The 25,629-nt window shown below is 50.1% G+C and overlaps 1 protein-coding gene across 1 annotated transcript; it reads left to right on the top strand.

Annotated features, from left to right (window-relative positions):
* The first annotated feature begins 1,915 nt into the window (after positions 1–1,915).
* Positions 1,916–18,046, top strand: DOK2 (docking protein 2). The gene is made up of 5 exons (XM_032800897.2): positions 1,916–2,208; positions 7,850–8,146; positions 8,711–8,807; positions 15,746–15,927; positions 16,668–18,046. Exons 1-5 carry the CDS (start codon positions 2,146–2,148, stop codon positions 17,619–17,621), a joined length of 1,593 nt encoding a protein of 530 aa, XP_032656788.1. The 5' UTR covers positions 1,916–2,145; the 3' UTR covers positions 17,622–18,046.
* The last annotated feature ends 7,583 nt before the right edge of the window (positions 18,047–25,629 follow it).

Here is a 25,629-nt window from a genome sequence, read left to right on the forward strand (position 1 = left end):
ATCAAATGACCCAGGAAAATCACCAACGATGAAGTACTACGGCTAGCAACAATGCCAGCACCGAGGAAAATGACTTGAGTTGGAACAATCGACTGCCTAAGAGAGTTCTGTACAGTTCATTTCAAAAAGGCAGTAAGAAGACAGGCCATCCCAAGCTCTGCTACAAGGATTGCCTCAAGCAGCACATACTTAGTGACCCGGGAGGATACAGGCCATGACAGGTGCTCTGCTATGAAGGAAGCAGAATGTGCAACAGAATGTCATCACTCCTTCTTGCCTGACAGTAGGAGGGAATGTAGATACCAGCTTGCCTTGATGGGTTTCCTGAACCCAACACGTGGAAACTGATTTCCAGTCGCAGTGGTATTCAAATACAAGTGACAGTCATTATTATTATTTTTATTGTCAGACCCACAGAGAACACGGGAGGGGTGAATTGGCCACTAGAGGGTGCTCCAACAGATGTAGACCTACGCTTGCAGGTAGAAAGGGTGCTTAGTTCATGCAAAGCGCATGCCAGCTGCTTCTGCTCAGACTCTTCCTTACGTCTCCAGAGGGTTCAAGCCAGCCCCATTTGCCAGTAGAGTGCAGGGAAGCCCATGCAGTTAGCTAATGTGTGCACTTTCTGCCCTAGGGTCTCTCTTGTAACTAATGTGTCCCAGCCCCATTGTCTGAGGGTGTAGGATCCCCTCACACACACTGTTTGAGCCCAGGATTCTCAGAGCAGCAGCACACAGCACCAAGTTAAATCTTGTTCCATTGCATCAAATGTAAGTGACCTGTTTCCACTGTCCCTCAATATCAAAGACTGGCTACACTGCCTGCAGGCGCAGGAGCTTAGCCTGCCACTGCTTGACTGGCTCTGCTCTGTGGTTAAAGACAGGCATCCAGCCTCTAGGAAGTGAAGCCAATGTCTCTCAGCACCAGGACATTTGCTGTCTCCTGCTTTGCATGACTGCCTGTTGCCCCATTTCCCTGGAACCACCTCATTTACCTGCTCTGAGGAGCGGGCATCAAGGACGAGATGGCTGTTTCTTTAAAGCTCATAAGTAAATCATGAGGCAGGTGCAGTGTGTCAGTGTCTGTGTGTCTCTGTGTGTCAGTACGTACAGTCTCAGTGTGTCAGTGTCGGTGTGTCTCTGTGTGTCAGTGCATACAGCCTCAGTGTGTCAGTGTCTGTGTGTCTCTGTGTGTCAGTACGTACAGCCTCAGTGTGTCAGTGTCTGTGTGTCTCTGTGTGTCAGTACGTACAGTCTCAGTGTGTCAGTGTCTGTGTGTCTCTGTGTGTCAGTACGTACAGTCTCAGTGTGTCAGTGTCTGTGTGTCTCTGTGTGTCAGTGCATACAGTCTCAGTGTGTCAATGTCTGTGTGTCTCTGTGTGTCAGTGCATACAGGCTCAGTGTGTCAATGTCTGTGTGTCTGTGTGTGTCAGTGCGTACAGCCTCAGTGTGTCAATGTCTGTGTGTCTGTGTGTCAGTGTAGCCTCAGTGTGTCAGTGTCTGTGTGCTTCTGTGTGTCAGTGCGTACAGCCTCAGTGTGTCAATGGCTGTGTGTCAATGCGTATAGCCTCAGTGTCTGTGTGTCTCTGTGTGCAAGTGCGTATAGCCTCAGTGTGTCAGTGTCTGTGTGTCTCTGTGTGTCAGTGCGTATAGCCTCAGTGTGTCAGTGTCTGTGTATCTGTGTGTCAGTGCGTACAGTCTCTCTGTGTCAGTGTGTGTATCTCTGTGTTTGCATGTACAGTCTGACTGTATGTCAGTGTGTTAGTATGCAGTCTGTCTGCGGACATAGCAACACTCAACAACAGCGTCTTTAGCTGCCCTTTTTGGTAAGATCGCAAATACAGGAAGTTGAAGTGTGAAACGTATATGTTTAGGAAAAAAAAACAACCCAGCCACACGTCACATGCTCATGAAGTGAGATCGGGAACAAACCCAGCCCTCAAGGCAGAAGCAGGAAGGCGTCTGGGGAGGGAATGAGTTAAACTGAAGGGTAGGGAACCGGAGCTAGAAGTGGGGTGGGCTAGGTGAGGAAGAGGTGCTAAGCATGGGTCAGAGGTGGGAGATATGAAAGATTGAGAGTGATAGAGGAGAGGGCTGGGAGAGGAAAGTGCGTGTGACAGTGCAAGAGGATGCTCCTTGATAGAAGATGGATGAGATGGTTGTAAAACAGGGGTTATTGTACCTCCAGCAGCAGCAAACCTTCGGGAAGGTAAGGACCGACTTGAGCATCTCTGCTGGGGCTGAAGGCTGGTTCCTGAAGCCTCTAGCTGCTCTTGACTGGGGCCTCCCACGCCCTGCCTGGGGCCTGGGCTTCCTCCATCCTGGACTCAGACAGCGCCTGCCTCTGTGCCCCTAGTTCGCCATCTTGCCTTATTGCAAAGCAGGACAGTTTGCAGGGTTGGCCCCTCATCCCTGGCGGGGCCTCGTTGCTATGCTGTACCTGGGCTGGGAATGGCAGTAGGGTTAGAGAGCCAGACTGGTTTCCTAGGGGTTTAAATGCCCTATGTATGGGCCTCTCTGGGGAGACGAGTCCCTGCTTCACACTCTCTGACCCATTAAGAACCCCCGGATGTTCTGCCTAAACAGTCCCTTGCCCAGTTTCACCCCATTGATCCTACTGTGATGTGCCCCCTCCAGCATCCCCCCTTCTGCTACCCATCTGCTGCCTTGGTGACTCAACTGGGCACAAGCTGCAGCTCATTAGATCTTCCTCCCTCTTGTAGAAATCCCTCATTATGCCCGGTGACTCCCAGGAATGAGTCACACCCCTCCCGATGAGAGCCCTGGCATAGGCAGAAGCTGAGGTCTCTGGCTTTCGTTGTCTCTTGGCTCAAGGCATATAGGGCCTGAGACTCTCAGTACAGAGACAGGGACAATTTATGCTGGGGAAGGGGAAGAGGAAGGCAGCAGGGATTTGTCTTCATGGCACTGACACAGGCAACTTGCCAGAGACCTGAAAGTGATTGGCATAAACATAGGCTGGGCTTTAAAAAAAAACCAGCACCGCTGTTTTGCAACTGCAGCAGGAGCTCCCCCACCCAGACACGCTGCACTCCCTGCTTGCTCCTACCTTGCAGGAGACCCCTGCTTCCTCAGCTCAGTTCTGATCTACAGTGTCACAGGACCTCCCCTGTGCTCAGCATCTCTGCTCACACCCACCTGCTCTGCTGCAGGGGCGCCCCTAGCTCTCCCCCACCCTGGCTCTATTCCCCTGCTTCTTTGCAGCATTTTAGGAGCTTTTGTACTTCCTGCCCAGTTTCTGGGCAGATCTCAAGATGATCTGGTTGCAAGGATCCGGGCTGGGCTCAGGTTGCAAAGAGCTCCCCTGAAAGCAGAAGTCTGCACAGCTAGTTTTCACCTGCTTGCAGCACATGCTAGTTCTTGGGAAGATTCCTCTGGAAATGCTGCAGCCAGACCAAAATGGGAGTTCAAACCCCAGATCACTGCCTGCCATATCCTGTGGGAACTGAGCTGTCAGGGGAAACTCACAGTGAGACCCCCAAAGATATGTCCACACTGCCATAAAACCCTGCACTCCACTGAGTCTCAGAGCTGGGGTCAGCTGACTTGGACGTGTGGGGCTAAAAGCAGGGTACATGCTTGGGCTGGAGCCCAAGGTCTGAGATCCTACGCCCCGTGGGGTCTCATAGGAACATCTATACTGCAATTTTGTGGTTCCAAAGTCTGAGCCCTGCATCCTGAGTCTGCTGACCCGGGCCAGCTGCAGCTGCGCCGCAGTCTTTTATTGCAGGGTAGACGTACCCTTAGATACCTGGGCGTGAGCCCTGGCATGCAGGAAGTGCACTGTTAATAGAGATGGGCCCTAAATGGACTCCTGGGTCCAACATCCCCCTAGACTCCGGGAAGTTCAGAACCAGGTGCAGGCTTTGGCTCCTGGGCCCAGGCCTAGCTTTCAAAGAAAGACATAGGGCCATATCATCAGTGGGTGTCAGCTGGCCTAAGCTCCCTGGGGTTCACTGATTAACACCAGCTGAATGTCTAGCCTATAACGAACAGTGAGAGGTGATTGTTTCCCCCAGACCTTTTCTTTGGAAATGCTCCTTTGCACCACAGTTAGAAACCTCAGTTTCCCCTTTCTCTTGCACTGGTGTAACTATGGAGTGACTCCTGCTTTACTCCAGCGTGAAGGAGAAGGGAGTTAGGCCCCTGTACCACATTTAGAGATGGGAGAACTCACGGGTTTGTTCACAGAAACAGGTTCTTTCTCCTGTTGGTCAGCTGATCAATGTAGCCAATGCTAGTGGTAACCGAAAGGCATTTCCGTGTGCTGCCTGCAGGAGCCAGAGAGAAAGGATCTCAGTCCAGATCCCTGCCCTCAAGAGTCTGCATTGCACAAAACAATCATAGTACTGCACAAAACAATCATAGTAAACAATCATAGCCCTCTGGGGGTGGGCAGCCTAAAGGGGGGCTGGAGTTCCTCTGCTATTTCCAAGTGGCTCCCTAGGGTTGCCAACCCTCCAGGATTGTCTCCAGGAATTAAATATGAATCTTTAATTAAAGATTAGCTCATGTGATGAAACCTTCAGGAATATGTCCAGCCAAAACTGGCAACAGCTCTAGGCCAGGGTCCGGAAGGTTGCCTGGCTTTGGCTTCAGTTTCGTGGCTAAGCAGCAGATTCCAATCACCAGCGCTAGATGTACACGTGAAATTGAATAGTAACCCCCCTGTCTGCAAATGTCAGCGCCGTGTGTGTGATTGCCTAGCTAACAGGCCGCGAGCACAGATGGAGCATATCTTCTTAGCAGATAACCAAACAAATGTTTGCAACCCTTGCTATTTCTGTCACTGTCAATAGCTCTCCGCCCACTCAGTGAAACACCCCTCCACCACCAAGGCTGGGCTAGACAGAGCATCCTGGCCTCCCCTCCCCACCCAAGGAAGATGATTGTGACGTTGTAACACATTAGAGCAGAGCAGGCCCGATACCAGATAACCATCATCTTTGACCTGTGGCAGCTGTCCCCTCATGAAAGTTTAACCCAAGCAAATAGCCTGTGGCGACACTGTGGAGATGGGGAAGCTGTTTGGTGCACCACATATGCACATTGCAGATTGTCCTTGGCACCGCTCTAGAGCCATGTACACAGAAAGGTCAGGTTCTTCTCAGTTAAAGTGAGGGCTTTGATTCAGCTGGTGCACAGTGGGGAGGTAAATTGGACCCTATTTCCTTCTGCCTACTTATTCTCCAGAATCTAAACGTTCATTTTGTAACAAAAAGGAAGTCTTCAGCTGTTCTGGTTTTTGAGCTAGCTTCAAAATCATGATGCAAGTGTCCCTGATGCAGTGACGTCTGCCTGTTTTTACAGAATCGGAAACAATCTAGGGCCTGATCCAAAGCCCATGATAGTCAATGGCAAGAGTCCATTTCACTTCAGGATCCTTTAGGTCATGCACTTAGGCATCAACTGGGCCCTAAGAAAGGACACTGCTTTCCCGAAACCCTCCCTTCTAGACCAAGACTAAATATAAGAAATATGAGCCCAAACATCATGTCAAAAATAGAAATTCACTGAAATTTAAACTTTTCAGAAACAGAAGTTTTAATACAGCTTTTGTCAAGTTCAGAATGGAATTTCTGATTAAAAAAATGAGAGAGAGAGAGAGATCATAGGCACTCTGCCTGATTCAGACTACAGTCACTTTTCTGTTGGGGCTGTTTCACTTTGTATAGCTAAATATTCATTGGACCATGCCAAGAGTGAGATTGACACTATAGGCTGGTAGTTAGGTAACACTCCTGGGATGTGAAAAATTCAGGTTCAAGTCCCTGCTAGCGTTATTTAGAGTAGTCAGTTGAACCTGGGTATCCCACAGCTCAGGCGAGTGCCCTCTCTGCTGGCTGTTCTGGAGTGGGTTTCTCTCTAGCTCATATTTCTTCCTAAGAAATTTCAAAAGGTCTAATTTTTATTCCTCCTCAGAATGAAAACAGATTTCAAAACCTAGAAAATTTTTGTAAAACAGAATTAGTTTTCTGGGTAGTTATATTGTCTAGAGAGGATAATCTTTCATAATAAAAACTATGAGATGAGGACACTTCTGAAAGAATAGCAGTTTCTTATCAACACAGGATATTTAAATTACAGAAGCTAACAGTAAGGCAGCTGAGAGGAGTCTGTTTATGAATGAACACACATACCCTATTCCCCTCCTAATATCTCAGAATGGAGGTAATTACTTAAAAACAGTTAATCCATTAACTCTTACAGTTTGGGTCAGAAATCTTACTGGGGCAAGTTTTTTGCCATTGAACTCAACTACAGCTCTGTCATCATTCACTTCAGTAGACTCAGGTCTTGGTCCTTAGCAAGGACATTGGCAAATGGCAGGGATCTGGGGCAAAAATCTGTCTGGGGATTGATCCTTCTTTGAGCAGGGGGTTGGACTAGATGACCTCCTGAGGTCCCTTCTAGCCCTGATATTCTATGATTCTATGATATTCTATGATTTGCAGGGCGAAATTGCTGTCTTGGCAGCAGTTCAGCAGGTCAACTTGGCAATAGTATTTCTGACAGAGCCATTTCAGGGCATGTACACATAGCTATCTGTATAACCATTCTGAGTCCAGGTAAAGAGTATCTATCTATTCATCTATCTCCATACACCCCCTCTATCTAATCTAATCTAATCTATCTATCTATCTATCAAAGGATTTTATCCTGCTGCACATCACTACAGTATCTGAGCTCCTTCCACATAAAATCAAGAGCACTAGTGAAGTCTCCAGCAGACTTTGTGGAGTCTCTGGCCCTTCAAGCTAACATAACCTGCACCAACACAACAAAAGGTCTGAATGAAAACCAGTGTTGGTGTTTTTTGTCTAGCATATGTGTGTTTAGACCAGCCCTTTGAGGGTACCGCTACACAGCCAGCAACCAACAAAGAAGCGAGCTCCCAAGCCTGGGTCAACAGACTCAGGCTCACAGGGTTTGTGCTTCAGTGCTAAGAATAGCTGTGAAGACAGGAGATAGCAGTTTGAAGTTGCAGCTGGGGCTGGAGCTTGGGCTCTGCTGCCAGCCCCCCTCCCTAGGCTTCAGACCTCTGTAGCCTCAACCTAGGTATTTTTAATGTGATAGTGTGAGCCACACAAGCCCAAATCTGTCATCCGGGGCTGGGAGGCTCACTTCCACGAGTAGTGTAGATGCACCCTGAGTCTTAGTGTCTTTGAGGGTTGTCTGGGATGTTTACAGGAGCCAATTAAAAGTAAATACTTAAGGGAAAATTTTCAGAAGCCTCTAAGTCACAGAATGGGAGTTAAGTGTCTAAATGCCTTTGAGGATCTGGATCTAAGTGACTTAGGAGCCCAAATCCTGTTGACTTGTTGCAGTGGAATTTGGACTCCTAAGGCATAGGTGCTTTTGAAATTGTTACCCTCATGGCCCTTTTTAAAACAGCACTCCAGGGTGGAGACATGGACCATGTCATCCCTGCAATAAGAGATGGGTTTGCTTTGATAAACCCTAGTGGAGAGAAGGCACTTCAGTTTATGCTGATATATGGTTAAACTCCACTAGTTACACCAAGGTAAAAACTGCGGGAGGCTTGTCTCCCGTAGGGTTTGCATTGAGCTAGCTATCAATGCAAACACACCTCTGATTGCAGTGAAAATAGTCCATGGCTCTAGGTCCGTCTTGATGTAAAAACACAACTGTTTTTTTGCCATGAAGACATGGGAATGGCTTTCGTTTTCCATGTAAAACAAACCAGCTGTCCCCGGGAGACCATTTACAGCCCAGACATTGCAGCCTTGGGCTAGTGCATGAGAGTCAGGCATTGCTGACTAACACCCGCATGTTTCTGTTCATTTTGCTTCCTTCCCCCCGGTCAGAAATGGAGGAAGTTCTGGGCAGTGCTGCATCGGGAGAGCGCCTGCTCCTGTGCCCATCTGGAGCTCTTTGAGGGCTCTGGGCCTCCCACTTCCGAGAAGCCCAAGAAGGCTGAGAGTGGCAAGAAACTCATCAAGTTGAGTAACTGTGTGCATGTGGCTGAGGCTAATGGGGACACCAGCAGCCCCAAGGAGACTGTCGCCTTCATCCTGGAGACCACGGACAAGCGCTACCTGCTGGCAGCTGAAAGCACCGAGGTGGCCAACTGGGTCCTCACCCTCTGCGATCTGGCCTTTGCGGTGAGAGTGGTGGCGTGCTCCCTGTGGTGGTGGAAAGCAATGGGGGCATATGGAGGGGTCCTTAGAAGTGAGGGAGATGCCAATGATCTGGACGGGGATGTTTAGGGGGTGGGCGACTTGGAAAGATTGGGCACCAAGGATCTAGGAGGAAGGGGGCCCTGGAGAGATCAGGGACTCCAAGAGCTGGGGTTTCCATGGAGGTGGGTGTTGGAGGGTACCAGGGAGAATGGATGGCCCAGCTTTGCCCATTAGTACTGAGGTTTGGGACACGCTGAAGTGTTTCTCAGAGTCCTCAGGGTGCTCTCTCAGGCCAGCTCTGGTATCCCCTGTGTCCTTCACAGGGTCTCCAAACCCCTGTTGGTCTGGGGAGCGAGAGGAGCCTTGGCAGTTCAACAAAGAGCCCCAGGCACTGGGAGATGAGGTTGCAGGAAGGGGGACGCCCTCTCTATCAGCTCTGGCATCTGGATCTCAGCGCTGGGGAGGAGACACCACATGGGCACAGATCAGCATGGCTGGACTTGGGCTGCCCTATGCTCATCCATTTCTCTTCCCTGCGGGTTCCAGAGGAGCAGGGATGAACAGAAGGCAGCAGTGGGGAAGGACAGCCACTCAGTTTCGCTATCCATGGAGGAGAACTCCCTGTACAGCTCGAGGGCCAAAGGTAGGGTGAGAATGAGAGAGCCTGGCTCTGCATGTGCGTGCGTGCATGTGTGTTTGAAGTGCATCTAGTTCTGGTGGAAGGCGCTGGGTCAGCAGACACTGGAGACTGGACCTGTCTGTTCACTTCTGTAGAACTCATAGGCTAGAAGATGAGATACCTAGAGACATGGATGGAGCCGCTATGAACAGGCAGGTAAATAGATGCAGTTTTGTGTGTGTGTGTGTGTGAGAGAGAGAGAGAGAGAGAGAGAGAGAGAGAGAGAAATCAGATAGACTGGTAGTTGAATGTGCATGGTGTGGGTATAAGGATGAATATGTGTGTCTGCAGAGAGACAGGCGATGTGTGGCGAAAGCCTACCAGCCAGCCAGATGAGTGGAGTGGGCACAGCGGGGCAGAGGCAGGGCACAGCAGAGATGAAGCCCCAGCAAAGTGATTGAAGTGGATTTGCTTTCTTCTTTCTGAGGGGAAGCAAGGAAGAGGGTGGGGGCAGCAGGAGGGTGATGGAGTAATAACTCCTTGCCTTGGCGGAATCCGAAACCACAGTCAAGTGTGACTCAGCCACGATCCCTGAGCCTGCTGGGTGCTTACAGAGGAGCAGACATCTCGATAGCTCTTGCTGGGGCTGATGGGAAATGTAGGATCATGCCTCCTCTTTCCAAAAAGGGACATGCCCTCTCCTTTGCCTGCCAGCCCTGTACTTACTCTGGGGGACAGTCGCACACACAGGTGGGAGCTTAATATCCCAGAGCCCTAGGGCCCTGAGTCAAAGCTCATGGAATCAATAGAAAGATTCTCATTGATTTCTGTGAGCTTTGGATCAGCCCCTTATCTCTCACCACCAGCCCCAGCTTGGCTGCCACATGCCCCTTTGTTCCTTGCTCTCCTCTGCATACTGGCAGACTCAATGGCATTGCCCCACATTAACCCCACAGTTCCCAGGCTATCAGCAATCAGACCTGCCTCCTAGTGCACACGTTGGCACATTTTGCCTTTTAAACCCACCAGGTCCCATTTCTAAGTAGACTCCACTACTGACCAGCTCTCATGGAGTAACAACTTCCTGCTACTTGCATAGCTGACCTAACTGGGGCTAAAACCAGCAGCCTAGAGATCTAGGGACCATCAGCATCACCTCATTCACATCACCACCACCATGCCACTGACTCATAACCAAGCAGCAAATTGACATAATGATGAGGCTGAATATAGCAATGCTCCCCAAGTCTCACACCCTGTGACATGTTTGGTCTCTTGGGGGACCCTTATTCTCTGGGGTCTTCTAACCTGTTTCTATCTCCTACTTCACCCCCTTCCCTTGGGAATCAAGCTTTTGCTTGTGACACTCTTCGCGTGGGGGAACGTGACTTCATTAGACACCAGAAGCCTGCAGCCAGCCTCTGGGTCCAAGTGCCCCTCAGCGAATTGGGAACACACTCGAAACTGTTGCAGAACTAGCTGCAGAGAATCAGAATTGTGTCCACATTTGAAGCCACAGTTACAGCCATGTTCAGAGAATCCGTAGCATGGTTCTCAGAACACGGTCCTGGGATTTGCCCAGGCCAGGGAGACTGTGTCTGAATTGCTTTAGCAGCAATGGTGCTGGAGACCCATTCACACATGTCGTTCTTCCTGATCACTGTTTCTGAACACAGTTCTTGCTAGCGCGTCTCAGGCCATGGCAACAGAACCTCATATAGTTTAAGTCAGCACAGTCCCCTTGACTTCCTCTTCTCTGCCAGCTGGAGGTCTGGTCCTACCCAGTCATAGTAGCAGATGCTCACACCCACTTTGCACTCGTGTACCAGATTGCATGCAGGGTGGTGGGTCCCAGCCCCTCTGAGCCATGAGCCGCCAGGAGTGGGAGAACAAAGGGAGTTTTCCCAGGCCACATAATTGCACTAGTTTAACTAAAGGGGTAATGCTGAACTTGTGTGCAAAGCTTCACCCTGACAGATAGAGGGAAGGCAGCTACAGACATCAGGAAGGAGAAATTCCCTGGCCCACCATCCCAGGCTCACTGGAGCACTGCACTGTACCCAAGTAGGAAGGAAAGGAATATAACGGTGAGCTCAGAGGAGACCTTTGTCAGTATCACTTGGCTATGATTATTTGTGTTGCCTAGGAGCCCTAGTCACAGATCAGGAGCCCATTGTGCTAAGTTAAAGATTAAACCTGGAGCCTTAGCCCATGAGCCAGGTGAGCGATGCTGCTAATTTTGAAACGGAACATGGCTGCAACAACAGCTCAGCCCTGCTCTTTGCAAGAAGTGTAATGGAAAATCAGCTTCATAAATAGCCCTCCTGTGCTTCCTGCTTTGTGGTTTGGTAGAACTGTGCCTTGCTCTGATAACCGGCCGTTCGCAACTGTCCAGAGCGCTTAGAACCGTTGTCGGCCTTGTACCATTTCCCATGAGAGCCCCTCAACCCTGCATCCACTCCCACAATGCCACGGGAACAGGCTATCAACCCTGCATGCCACGTAGCACAGCTGGGCTGGGTGATCTGAGTGAAGGGAGAGGAGCGTGGGGTGGGAGAATGAGACAGCTGGCAGCCACGTGGAAAGAGAAATTGAGGCTCTGGCTATGCTGCTGACTTGCAGGATGACTGTGGATCAGTCGCTTCTCTATGCCTCACTTTCCCCATTCGTGCAATGAGGGTAATGTGACTGAAGCACTGCACAGAGCTCAGGGATCCTCAGAGGAAAGGGCCTGTCTGAGGGCCAAGTGTTCTGATTGGGAATGTTTATATAGGGAAAGGGTTGAAATGCAGGGGCCAGAAGGGGCACTTTCTCCCTCTGCCTTCATCTCTGTGTCTTGCCGCCTCCTGTGTGCTGCTAGGAAGGCATGTGGGGAGCTAACAAAGCTGGTGTCACACATACTTGGCTCAGGCTTAGTTTACCAACTGACCTGCAGATGTAGGCCTGTTGCGAACATCCTGCTCGATCATCAACATAGCAACCTCTTCAGGTCACAGGCAACCTGAGTAATGGATCTGGGACCCTTTCAGGGAAGTGGAAGGCCCCACGGACAGCTGGGAAAGAAGCAGAGACTAATCCTCCCAGAGCACAGTCCCTGCCTTACAGGAACCCATAGGGTGGCTGGCAAAGGAAAATCACCCGCACTCCAGGGCATTGCTCCTGTCTTGAGGACAGGCATGCCAAGCACACTTGCTAACTCACATGCTCATGTATATGCACACAGTTGCACATTTGCACACCTGGGGATGCTCACATGCAAACGCACACTGTGGCAAATTGCCGGTACTGTTCTGCTGGGTCTCGTGCTTTCTCTTCTCTGGGGTAGGTTCAGGGCGATATTGCTTGCCTCTGAACCAGTTCTTAATCACTCCCCTAGTGTCCTTGGAGGAGGGGAGTGGAGAGGGAGGGACCTGGGCCCGCCCTCTACTCCAGGTCCCAACCCAGGGGCCCTGGGGTTGTGGTGAACCACTTGACTAGCGGTTTCTTCCCCTGGGTTACTTCCCTCTCATACCCGTCAGCTTGTGAAGGGCTTCTCGCCTCTCTTCTATACAAGCCTGGTGCCCCTTACCTAGGGTTTCTGTTGGGCTTCCCAATCCACCGCAGCACTCCTCCAAACCTTCTATTTCTCTCTGGACAAACTCTTCTCTTCTGCAATCTGCACTCTGCTCCAATCCAACCTTTCTCCTTCAACTACCACCCCCTGTCTGACTGAAGCAGGGGTTTATATCCCATGACTGGAGTCAGGTGCTCTAACTGGAGTCAGGTGCTCTAATTGGCCACAGCTGTTCTAGTTAATCTAAAGCAAACCTTCCTCCCTTGGCAGGGAATAAGGCCCCCTGCTAACACTCTTATGCTGCCCTCTGGCCATGCTGTATCACAACACACAAACTCACTTGCATGGGCACACTCACATCCATGTACATATGTGTGAGCAGGCGCAGTCTCTCTCTCTCTCTCACACATACACACACACAAGGAAGCCTTTTGTCTGCAGTATTAAACAACAGCATTGGCAGAGAATTGAGAGCAAAGGGCCAAATTCATGACTGATGTAAATCCAGGGGTGAGTCTGGCCCAGTGTCTTGATCCAGCCTGCACGTCTCCCTTGGTCCCATCTCCAGCCTGTGTCTGTCTCAGGCTTCTTCAGATGGTGAGTCACTTTTTTTTATCCACCCTCTAAAGGAGAATGGGATAGCCTGTCCCTGCCGTTGGAGGATGCTGATCTGCTCTCCTATCAGCCAGTGAGAAGGCAGCACACTCACCTCCCTCTTTCTCAGAGAGGGCCAAGGGGCATGTTGCAGGGAGCAGATAAGCCACAGGGAGATTGTGCTGAGCTGCATCGCATTTCGCAAACTACTGCAGGAGACAAGCCTGCCTTGAGCTGAACTCGGGGCAAGTCAGGTGGTAGGGAAGTGGGAATGGTCTTGCTGGTTTGGCAGGACAGCAGGGGAGATCTGCTGCCTGGACTGTGCCCTGGCTATAGAGGGCTGTTTTACATGGAGTGGGGGTGCAAGTCGTGTCCCAAGGCTGCCGGCATCCAGCATGGCGCTGGGGAGCGGCTGACCTGCATTCTCAGTGGGGAGCTGGCCTCGTAATAAGAATAAATACCATGCCTAGGATTTTCCCTCACAAAGCTCTTTGCAAACCAATAACCTAAGAACCGCTGAAATGCTGCTGCCTCCAGGGTGGAACCTGGCAGCTGGTAAATAGAGGCCCAGGAACCCTACCCGGCAGCTTAAGACAGGAAGGGGAGAAGAAGCAGGATCCAGTTGAAACTGCAGGGAGCATGTAGGGAGATGGAGGATGTAATTGGCCAAACTGGAATTTGGACAGGACACTGGGTTAGAATATCCCTGTCCTTGGGGGAAGTGCCCTGGGCTCAGGACCTGGGGTTTGTGTACTTCTGAAAGATGGAGGATGGGCCTGCTTCTCCTCTGTCTTTCACCTGGTAGAGTCATTTACACTTGGGCAAAGTGAGTGCCAAACGTGAGCTCTGGTTTGAGTGGCGAATTCCAGATTGGCACCCACTGTGCCCAGCTGTGAATGATGGCACAAAGCGCCAGGGGGAGGCAAGAATCAGCCCCCTCCTCTCTAACAGATCCCATGCTCAGGTGGTGAGTGTGGTCCAGACAGATTGGACAGCTCCCCCACCCCTCCTCCAATCCTTCTGGGGTAATGGAGTCAGCACTGACTCCAAGGGGAGAGTGCCCCCTGCTAAGTCACTGACTTTATTCTCTGCCGCATCACCTCCGTCATCACACGAGAGCATAGGGCACTGACCCAGAGAGAGCATTCTTTCCTGAGTCACCCGCACCCCTTATCACAGCACTGTGGGCTTTTTGGAAGTCTGCCATCCATGTGCCTACGTCACACAGCTGAAAGCACAGTGTGAATCTCACGTGCATTTGGATCAGAGTTTGGCTCCCACGGTGGCTGCTGAAAGATCTCGGTGAGTGCAGGGCTGGGCACAGCCCTAGCAGATCCCAGCTCTGTGGCCCTTTCAGGCGGCTGAAGTGACATGCTCCATGTTCTGCTTCTGGCAGAGCTGGGGGACACAAGGATCCTGGTGAGGCCTCGTGGTTGTTACAGCACCTGCGCTGAGCAGGAGGGGTATGCGGCTTGGCAGCGGGAGCATTTGCATCTCTTGTCCCCACTTGCTAAGCTGAGGGAGCCTTGGCAGGAACAGGAAGGATGTGGTGGGCTCATCTCGAGGAAAATTCACCTTGCATTGTGCCAGCAGTGTCACACCGCAGGGCCGGGGTGAGGATGGTGCAGTAGGGGGAAGAGAGGGGAATTTACGTCCGTGGGCGTGCTGCATGGAGGAGTTCAGAGATAGCAGGCCTGGTTCTCCGACTAGGGGCACAGCCCCTCACTGATGCACTGTTGATCTCTTAACAAAGAGTTCTTGGAAAGCCCTTTACCAACATCCCAAGGTCCTGGGTGCTACAGGAGATGAGGAATCAAGTCAGCTGATCTCCTACTGAAAAGCGAGTGCTGTCTCCAATCCACTGCCATGGGACAGAGCTGTGATGCCAAGCAAGCAAACTGCGGGGAGCTGATAGGCGAGCACACTGTAGCGTTCAGCTTGGGCGGTTTGAAATGGGGGAAGTGGGTTTGTGTGTGAGAGATGCTGTCTGCATATGCACATCTGTCTGTGCACAACTGTGAGTCTGCGTCTGGGACAGGGAGCGCAAGTGTGACTCTGCGTGTGAAGATCTTGCAGGGGAATCCGGGGTTGTGGGGGTTCTCTGCCCCTCCTTCTGGGGAGAGGGGAAGTTTCTGGGACGTTTCTGAAAAAAGAACAGGAGTACTTGTGGCACCTTAGAGACTAACAAATTTATTTGAGCATAAGCTTTCGAGTGCTGTGCATCCCAAGGGAAAAGCATTTGCCTTTTAAGAGGGTTTTGAGGAGCCCCAGGAATGAGCCAGAGGCAGATGAATTGGTCCCAAAGCCTCCTTGAGTCTGAGGGAAACTCTTGGCAGCACCTCACTAATACCCATCAGCTCTCAAGAAGGCTGGAGATTCCCTGATCTTTAGCCTCTCACCTGCCCCTCACCCCCTGTGAGGTAAGCCACCTACCATGCCACATGCCATCATCCCCAGTCTAACCATTGTATGATGGTGCCACTGGCCCATATGAACTTGGGCCGTACTGGATCCCTGTCAGGCTGAGCGCTCAGCTGCATTTTCTGTGGCATGTCCTACTCCACGCTGGTCATGTAGGACACAGCCAGGCCTGATGGTAACTGCACCCCCCCCACCTCTGCGTTGCTACATTAGCAGATAACAGGCTTGCTGGGGTACGTGCTGCTGAGCCGCAGTCTCCCAGCAGCAGGGCTGACAGCATGAGGGAGACCTGGGGAGCTCATGTATTCATGCAAAATTCACGAGGTGCCGTGCGGAAGGGCTGTGAGCTGCAGCGTGGCCAGCAGGATCACCTCTAGCATGTGTTCCTTTGCAGCCACGGCCACTAAGGAGTTCCAAGTGACCGTGAGGGCCACGGAGGCCACCGAGCGCTGCCGCCTCTGGGGCAGCTTCATCCTCCGAGCTGAGGAGGAGGCCCTGGAGCTTCAGGACTTGCAGACGGGGGGCATGCTCTATACCTGGCCGTATAAGTTCCTGCGGCGATTTGGACGGGATAAGGTAAATGCAGACCCAGAGGGAGGGAACAGCTCCTCTGATGTGAAGGGTGGGGATGGGGGCTATCAGAGCAGGAAGTTTGTTAAAAGTCAAGCATCCTCCTGTCAGAAGGACTGGGCCAGGAGTAGCTGTCAGCTGGCACTCACATGCCATTTGCTGCAGCCCCTTCTGCCAGTACCTGGGAGGTGAGTGCTTCCCACAGCCAGCGCTCCTGCCCTGCTCATTAGAGCCTCACCTACTGGGAGCTGGAAGCTCTCCCCACAGCCAGCACCCTGCTAAAACTGGGGTAGTTTATGAGCTTCTCCAAGATAATACATGTGCACTGTCTTGCTGGGGGAGGCAGGGACTGGAGTAGCTGTGACATCCCCCTTGCACAAGCCAGAGCTCCTGCAGGGAGACTGAGCCCCCTTTTGTGTCAGGACATACTTGTCCCTCTTGCATAGGTCACATCAAGGCAGGCAAGGAGAGTTTTCTTGGGAACAAACACATCAGGTAGCTAGATGAGAAAATTATCCATGGGGCACAAATACTGCCATGTGGGGAGCAGGTATAACAGCCCTCAGTATGAGTCATCAGTTGGATTTGATTCTAGAGCCTTCAGTCACTAGCATAGGCCTTTTGCACTTGAAAGCAATGAGAGTTAGTTAGCAGCTGTAGTATGTTGTTATCCTCAATGTGGCAGGGGCTGCTGTACTCACACAGTGCTGGGGATATGACCCTGCTTGGTTTTGCACCCGTGCTAGGTGACTTTCTCCTTCGAAGCTGGTCGAAGATGCACCTCTGGAGAAGGCAACTTTGAGTTTGAGACCACGCAGGGCAACGAGATCTTCCAGGTCATTGAGTCAGCCATCAACGTGCAGAGGGGCCTTGGAGCAGAAGAGCCGCGGTGGGTCAGCCCTGCTGACGATGCCCTCAGAGTTCCCGTTCCTTTGAGGACCGTGAGCCGAGCCAGGGATGGCGAGGAGAGGGTTTCAGCTGGGGGATCCCTGCTGCACCACATGGCCAGCACCAAATGCCTCTCCCTGGAGTCTAGCTTGGAGGGGAAGCCAGCCAAAGGCAAATCAGTGAAGCTCACCAACAGCTTCCCCCTGTCCGGGGAGCCCACAAGCAGTTTCATCTCCCCTGCTGACTCCGAGTTGCCCTACGCGGAGCCATGTGACTCCCTACGGCTGCCCCTGCAGGGCAGAGCCAAGACCCTGCAGCAGGCGAGGAAGGTGGTGGCTCAGGCAAAAGAGGCAAAAGAGGGACCTGAGTCTGAATATGCTGTGCCCTTCGACACCATCGCCAAGTCCCTGATGGCCACAGAGTTTGGCAGCTTTCTCTGCGGCTTTGAGGAGCCAGAGGTCCCGTACGTGCTGTATGACAGCATAGATGAAGTGGGTGTGAGGAAGCGGAGCCAGCCACCCACTCAGACCAAGCCAGAGCACATTTATGATGAGCCCGAGGGCCTGTCTGCCCACACCGTGTACGATGAGCCTGAGGAGGTCAAAGGGGAGGCCTGGAAGCTGCAGGCCACTGCAGAGGACCCAGTGGGTCATGAGTACCCCTACAACCCCCAGCGGGATGACTACTCTGTGCCCAAGATGGCCATGCCCACCCTGCCTCCGCTTGCCGGGCAAGGGGGAGACTGGATTGGGGAAACTGAATACGACAATGTGGCCCTGAGGTTCATGAACAAGAAGAAGAATGTGCAGTAAAAGGGAGGAGAGGGAAGAGGAAAGAGAACAAGAGAAAGGACTTTCTGTGTTGGCCCCGGGTTGTGCCAGCTCTCTAGCCCTGGAGATGGCCGGAGTGGACATTTCCAAGAGCCTTTGCTCTTCAGCTGTCCCTTAGGGTGAAAGCTGAGTCTGTCAAACTCATCTCACTAGTGACTGAAAGCCTGTTCGGGCCTGGCTGTCCAGGAGGGGGGGATGATAGAATTCAAGTGCCCTCTCCCTTAGCCTAGGCTGTATAGATTTAGAGCAGGGGTCTGTGCATTGCTATGTATTGTGTGACAGCACTCAGCACGGTGATGGCAGTTAATATAGAGAGTACTAATAATGCTGTCCCAAAGGGTCTGTGTTACTCTCCCGTCCCCAGAAGATATTCCTGGGCATCTCTATTAAAAACAGCATTTAAATCAGCTGCTGAAGTGACCTGTGGCTTCTTTCCCCATTACATCAGTTTCTCTGGCCCAGTATTATAGGTGGTGGAGCCTTTGTTTCTTCATGTCATCAAATCCAGATGGGATGCCATTCTGGAAGTTATGCTCTAGTCCAACACGAGTTACGGGGATCAATACAGGTATAACTGGGTGAAATGTAACCGCCTGTGGTATTGCAGAGCTCAGAGATGATCTAAGGTGAATCTATGAACCTTCCTTCCCCAGCACGCCTGATGCCATCTTCCTGTGACATATGCAGTGTCCTTGTGAGCTCACGGGAGGAGATGAAAGCTTAGGGCCAAGCATGAGGTTCAGGTGTGACATTGGCTGAAGAGGTGGGATGTCAAGCTGAGACAATGGTTCAGCAGGATAGCCCACAGGTGAAACTGGCCATGCTGCAGAGGGGCAGGTGTGATATTTGTCTCTGTAGAGCAATTTCAATAGCACATCTCACACATGCCATTGACACAGGCAGGACAGTTTGGCTGGGACACTGACTCAGATGGAGCAGGCCAGCCGGGTCAACTCTACCTGTTCACTGACAGCTGGGGAGGGGGCAGATGTGGTGGCAGCAAAAGTGCTGCTCTGGCGAGTCACTGGCCCAGGTGGTGCCAGGCATAATTCATCTGTGACATTACAACTGTGGACTTGATTGCCAGCTGCCCCAGGCGGTGCATCCCCATTGCTCCACTCCCTGGAGGGTTCATCCCCAAAGTAGACTGTCTCACTGCCTCTGAAAGGGGAGAGCCAGGCAAAGCAAACCTGCCCGGGGTTCGGCATTAATCCCACCGTCTTCAACCCTCCTCAGCCCAGGAGCATCTAAACTGTAGGTTTATTTCTCAGCTGATAGCATATGGGCAGCCAGCCTGCCTCTCTCCCACTGGAGGGCAGTGTTGGCCCATGATACGATGCTCAGCCAGGTCTCTAGCGCCATTGGGAAGGGGAACTGGGCTGAAACTGCCTTTGCAGCAGGGTTTCAGATAACATAATTAAACATGAGGTTCTGAAATAGAACATACAGGAGAAAAGAAAGGAGAGAGAGGGAAAAAATCTATGAAACCTGATTGGAATGGATATTTCTGTTCCCTTTAAAAGGGCAGCATGGGTCAATGGTGCTGGGTCCGTGGGAGAGGAGCATCAGTGGTTAGCAGCCAATGCAGCTCAGTGCAGGTGTGACACAAGGCCCTGGATGTGGGCCAGTGGGGATGGCTCTCTGCAGACTGGAGCTCCGGGTCTGATCCCATCTCCATAATGGGCTGATCAGTAGGGGGAAACGGTGATAGAGACAGAGGTAGGATTGAGGGTGAAAACCTCATCTAATGCAGGGCCCTATAGGAGCGGGACCAGAAGAGAGCAAGGGAATGGGAGCTTATCAGGAAACAAACAGAAAGGGAGCAGGAATGAGCCCAGACACTGCTGGTTTTCCCCTCAAATCTCCACCTGAGAAGCAGCATCTCTCCCCAACTCCCCTGCCAATGCCAAGCGGCCAGACAGAGACCTCACACCCTGGCTAAGGTCAGATGTGCCCATTTCCAGGGTTTGGCTTTCTCAAACTGCAACCCAACATAAACCCTGCACAGAGATGTCCCCTCAAGCCCAGCTGGTCTTATGGGTCCCTTCATCTACCTCTGGTTTGCCGTGAGCAGAAGGTCCCACCCACTCTCCTATACACTGGTGGATGTAAAAAGGTGTGCCTGGCACCGTGACCCAGCAGGACTGTGCAGGTTTCTAACACCTGTGAACAGGGTGTGTCAACAGAAAAGCTCCCTAGCCTTATTAGAGCCTTCCACCCACATCTCCCTCACACTGGAGCATGTGGTCTATTTGTCTAGTACTCACATGCCCATTTTTATTGGGAGCTGGGTGTGTACCAGCAACCACAGAGTTAAAGAAACATTGCTGATGAGTGACGTTTCATAACTGACTTGTGAGCTCTGACTCCATGATAACACTTTGCTCTCAGAGCTGTGAATGGAACCTAGGAGTTCTAACTCCCAGACACTCCCTGCTCTGACAACTAGACATCAATCTCTCCTCCCCAAAATGGAAATAGAACCCAGGAGTCCTGACCCCTGGACCCCTCTCCAGCCCACTACTTTAAGCTCCCATCTGCACCCCTTCTGAGCTAAGCACAGTTGCTGCCTCCGCTTCCCCCAAATAAATTAATGACACAACAATGGTTTTGAAGTCAACAGCGCTCAGAGCTTATTGCTTTGTGTGCTCCCGGGGGACACCTGCCTTCCTATTTACACTCCATTGTTTGTGTTTTTAACTCAGCTTCTCCCACTGCCCCCAGTTTGTTCTCTAATCCTCTGCAATTTTCTTTGTGTTTTTTCCTACTAAAATTTTGGTTTCTTTGTCTGTTTTGATCCATTATTCAGCCAAACCTTCTCTTTCCAAGGATCTGTGATGTGCTTCAGCCTGGCTGGCTGCAGGCCAGGGGGGACAGGCATCTGGGGAGCCCAGCTCTTGTGTAGTTTACAGATCCTGTTAGAAAAATGGTATTTGGCATGTGTGTAACACTTTACATTGCATACACCTTAACTAATTCATCCTCAACCATCTGGAGCTAGGTCAGTTTTATGAGCTCCGTTCTACTGATGGGGAAACTGAGGCACAGAGCCGAGCCGTGGCTTGCCCATGGTCAGACACTGACTCTGGGGCAGAGCCTTCAAAGGCAGGAGTTCCCACCTCTCAGTCCACAGGGTTACTCTTTCTCTTGGGTTAAAGTGGGACTGGTGTAACTCCAGTGGCCTATGGGAACAAACCCAACCATTACCTTAGTGAGGCCAGATCCTCAGCTGGTGTAAACCAGTTCAACGCCATTGACATCAACAGTGCTCATTGTTTCACTGTAGGTTCAGCAAATGGAGAGACCATTATGACCTGCCTATCAAAGCGGCATTTAGAGGCCTTTAGAAATACCTATAGAAATACCTAGCATAGGTTAGATAGAATGATCACCCAATCCATCTCCCTGTGACTACTACAGTATGTTCTAGCTTTAAGTGCCTTCCCTGGGAAGAAGACCCCACAGCCTGAGAAATCTGTTATCTTAATTTAGGTGGAATATATGGGCTCAAAGAGCCAAAGGTGTTAACATAACCCAGTCCCTGCCCAACATTAACCAGTTTCAAACAAGGTTCAGAGGTCAGTAGAGAGACCTCAGCCTGCTTAGCACCCTGGCAAACACACCACTAACTATTACATCAATCTTTTATTAAAGATGTAGAAAAGAAGGGAAAAGAGTGAAAGCATTTGAAATGAATCAGGCTTTCATTTTAACAACAGCCCTTGTTCCCTTCACCTGTAGCTGAAGAGAGTTTTTAGAAAGAAACCCGCCCATCCCCATCGTTTGACAATCTTTTAGTTGGTATTGAAGGCGATAATAAGTGTCTAGTCCTCCCAGGTGGTGCTCAGGTTTTAGCTGGAGCTAGTGGAGGTGGAGATGTCATCTGGCTCCCTCTCTCTGGCCTGGTCTGGTCAGGACATCTCTCAGGATTAGGATGAAGACGGTACTGGGTCCCAGGAGACAGTGAGGGTAGCAGCCATGATGGTGAAGCTTGCTCCTTCCTCTTCATCCAGTGTAGCAGTAGCCTCAGTCTGCTGTTCTGTATCCCCCCCAAAGTTTAATAACCCCAGAAGGGAATGGTGGGTGGAACAGCCCATCCACTCATTATTTTGTCCACCACCAATAGGTCTCATTTCCAACACACAGGTTTTGGTTAACTGATTTTAGGTCTCCGCAGTTCTTGTTTACCAGGGATGATCTGAGCAACACTGTTCTTGAATTATATATAGCAGGAGGCCTTTTTGTTTGGACTAATTCACTCTGTCTCACTTTGCAACTTTCCCCACCAACATTTGTCACTCGATGTTGTTGTGACATTCCATGAACTTTCACTCACTTCTCACCTGCTGAGCTCACAATTAGTGCACTTTTGTAGGCTCAAGTATCACAACTGATCTCACGGGCATGAGGTTTTCCCAGATAATCAGTCTAATTTTTCCCTCTCTCATGGCCCCTAATAACATCCTCCTTCCTCCCCCCTCCCGGCCCTAAATAACTCCTCTCCCTCCAAGGTATTTCTACCCTACAGCTCTCCCTCATCTCCTTACCATAGTCAATGTTTAGCCCAGCCCAGAAAGACTTAGAACACAAGAACAGCCATACTGGGTCAGACCAAAGGTCCATCTAGTCCAGTATCCTGTCTTCCGACAGTGGCCAGTGCCAGGTGCCCCAGAGGAATGAACAGAACAGGTCATCATTAAGTGATCCATCCGCTGCCACCCATTCCCAACTTCCGGCAAACAGAGGTTAGGGACACCAAAAGCTTGTATGAAAGAGACAAGGTGGGGGAGTTAATATCTTTTATTGGACCAACTTCTGCTGGTGGAAGGGACAAACTTTTGAGCTTACCTAGAGCTCTTCTGCAGGTCTGAAGAAGATATTACTTCACCTACCTTGTTTCTCTCATTTCCTGGGACCAATATGGTTACAACACCACTGCAAACAACTTTAGCTTTTTATATTATTTGACTAAAGGCCTGTTTGAGACAAAGTCTATTGAAAGTCTCCCCTGTTATTCTTTCTATTCCAGTCACATCCAGAGGCCCCAGCTGGGATCAGGCGCTAGATGCTGTACATACACATAGCAAGAACCAGTCCATGAAGAGCTTGCAATCTAAACTGACAAAAGAGTAATAAAAGAGGAGGAAATAAAAGCAGAGACAGGATGGCCCAGACGCACAGAGGTATTTAGGCAGCCAACTCCCACTGAAATCAGCAGGAGTTAAGTGCCTAAATGCCTTTGAGGATCTTGGTTCAAGTGACTGGTCCAAGGTCATGCAGCAGGTCAGTGACAAAGTGAGGGATATAAGCCAGGCTTTCTGAATTACCAGTCCTAGTCACTGAGCCACACTACCTCTGAATTAGAGACCCCATCCTCAGTTGGTGTAAATCAGCATTGCTTCATTGACTTTGTCTTTTTTCCCCTTTTGGCTTCAAGGGCTTTTGGGTCAGGCTCCGAGAGATCACAGCAGAGTATTTTTAACATGCTGGTTGGAAATGGGTCTGTTCTCATCAGCAGAGGCCTCTGGTGGGGCCCGTAATGGCAGCTGGGGATAGCTCGTTCTGCTGAAGGTCACACTCGTTACATGGAGACCTCTTGTTGCAAATGGATTCGCATAAAGAGACACAATTTTTACTGTCTCAGCCATTTTTTTTTAAACCACTTTCCAGCTGCCTCTGAATTATAAATGAAACCCTCCGCTTTATTGTCATGGTTATTTTAGTGGCTTGCTTCACAGGTGTATGAGCAGCGCAGCAGGAGACCCTTCTTTCATCCAAGTGCCACAACTTCAAGGGGCTTTAGGGAAAACAATTTTTTTCCCTTAAATTCAAGTTGAAAAACATTTTTTTTTGGGGTGGCTTTTGTTTTTAACCAATTAAACGAGCAGTAATGTGCTTTGTTTTTAACCAATTAAACGAGCAGTAATGGGTTTGCTTCATAGTCTGTCTCTAATCTCATCTCAGACTAGAGTCGTAGCCAGAAGCCATTCGTGTCAGGGAAAATAATCTGAATGGGGATTGCCCTGGAGCTGGCAAAGGGGATTCAGCCTTCATCACTGGTTGTGTGGCAGCAGCACCTGGAAGCCTCATCTGAGATTCGGGTCCCATTCTGCTGGGGCTGAACATGAAGATCGTAAGAGATAGTCCCTTCCTGGGGAGCTCAGGCCCAGATCCTCAGAGGTATTTAGGTGCCTTGTTCCCATTGAAATCAGTGGGAGCTAGACATCTAAATACCTTTGAGGATCTGGCACTTACAGTTTAAGTAGACAAGACAGACAAAGGGAGGAACAAAGGAAAGATTATTATCTCCATTGACAGATGTGGAAGCGAGGCACAGAAAGATTAAGACCTGGTCTACACTTGAAAATTATACCAGTATAACTATGTTAGATAGGGGTGATATATATATATATATATATAGCAATATAATTATATTGGTACTAGTCCTAATGTGGGATAGTTATCCCCCTCCCCATACAGGAACAGCTATATCACTAGGAACCACCTTTCGACTGATAAAATTCCCTTCACATGTCCCATTTAGCTCTACTAGTATAGTTAATGCAGTATAAGCAATGAGAAATCCTTGTGGCACCTTAGAGACTAACAAATTTATTTGGGCATAAGCTTTCGTGGGCTAAAACCCACGTCATCAAATGCACAGAGTGGAAAATACAGTAGCAGGTATAAATATACAGCACATGAAAATATGGGAGTTGCCTTACTGAGTGGGGGATCAGTGCTAATGAGGCCAATTCATTTAGGCTGGATGTGGCCCATTCTCAACAGTTGACAAGAAGGTGCGAGTATCAACAGAGGGAAAATTATTTTTGTAGTGATTCACTTGGTAAGGCAACTCCCATCTTTTCATGTGCTGTGTATTTATACCTGCCTACTGTATTTTCCACTCCATGCATCTGATGAAGTGTGTTTTAGCCCATGAAAGCTTATTCCCAAAAACATTTATTAGTCTATATCAGGGGTTGGCAACCTTTCAGAAGTGTTGTGCCTAGTCTTCATTTATTCACTCTAATTTAAGGTTTTGCGTGCCAGTAATACCTTCTAAAAATGTTAAAATGTCTTTCTACAAGTCTATAATATATAACTAAACTATTGTTGTATGTAAAGTAAATAAGATTTTTAAAATGTTTCATTTAAAATTAAATGAAAATGCAGAGCCCCCTGGACCAGTGGTCAGGACCCGGGCAGTGTGAGAGCCACTGAAAATCAGCTCGCGTGCCACCTTCGGCATACGTGCAGTAGGTTGCTTATCCCTGGTCTATATGGTGCCACAAGGACTCCTTGCTGTTTTTGCTGATACAGACTAACATGGCTACCCATATAAAACCTTAATGCAGTATGACTCTCTAGTGTAGACCAGGCCTAAGCAAGGTGCCTGAAGCAACGCAGGCAGGGAATTGCAAAGGAGGGAATTGAATCCAAATTTTCTGAGTCCCACTCCAGGGATTTAGCTAGCCACAGCCCCCTCTGCCTCTATTTTGATAATGAGAAGCCAGCCACCCAGATCCTTCTCGTGGTGTCCATCACTCCAGAATTTAAGCACTTACAATAATTGGGTCTCGCTGCAAATTGAACTCATGACTCTTGGCTTACAAAACCAGCACACTAAATTCCAAGCTATCAAGCACATAAAGCCAGAGCAAGCTAATAGCAGACAGGGAGAAGAACATCAGCTTTCCGATCATTCCCATCAGCTAAAGAGAAGAATAGGCACTGGAGTTCGATGCCCCCCTGGAATGGGCTGCAGGTACACTCAGCAGAAATGCTGTTGTATGACGCTCCATATTTCACTCTCTCAGTGCTCCTGTAAAAATTAAAAGGGGATTATTTCTAACTACAAGGTAACCTGGATTCTGAAAATCTAATACGGTTCTTTCTGCCTCTCACATCCTCACTGATAATAAAGATTTCAAAGTTTGGCCTGAGTGGACAGTGCTTGTAGTGAGGGAGGCAGGGGAGAGTCTGGCTT

This window comes from Chelonoidis abingdonii, chromosome 2 (assembly GCF_003597395.2).
Source record: "Chelonoidis abingdonii isolate Lonesome George chromosome 2, CheloAbing_2.0, whole genome shotgun sequence".
NCBI classification, from domain to species: domain Eukaryota; kingdom Metazoa; phylum Chordata; order Testudines; family Testudinidae; genus Chelonoidis; species Chelonoidis abingdonii.

What these genes read in the sequence shown, in the direction of transcription:
- DOK2 (XM_032800897.2), top strand. Translation starts at nt 2,146, where the DNA reads ATGGATGAGATGGTTGTAAAACAGGGGTTATTGTACCTCCAGCAGCAG. An exon ending in AGCAGCAAACCTTCGGGAAG is followed by an intron (nt 2,209 to 7,849) that starts GTAAGGACCGAC and finishes CCCCCCGGTCAG; the next exon opens with AAATGGAGGAAGTTCTGGGC. An exon ending in TCTGCGATCTGGCCTTTGCG is followed by an intron (nt 8,147 to 8,710) that starts GTGAGAGTGGTG and finishes TGCGGGTTCCAG; the next exon opens with AGGAGCAGGGATGAACAGAA.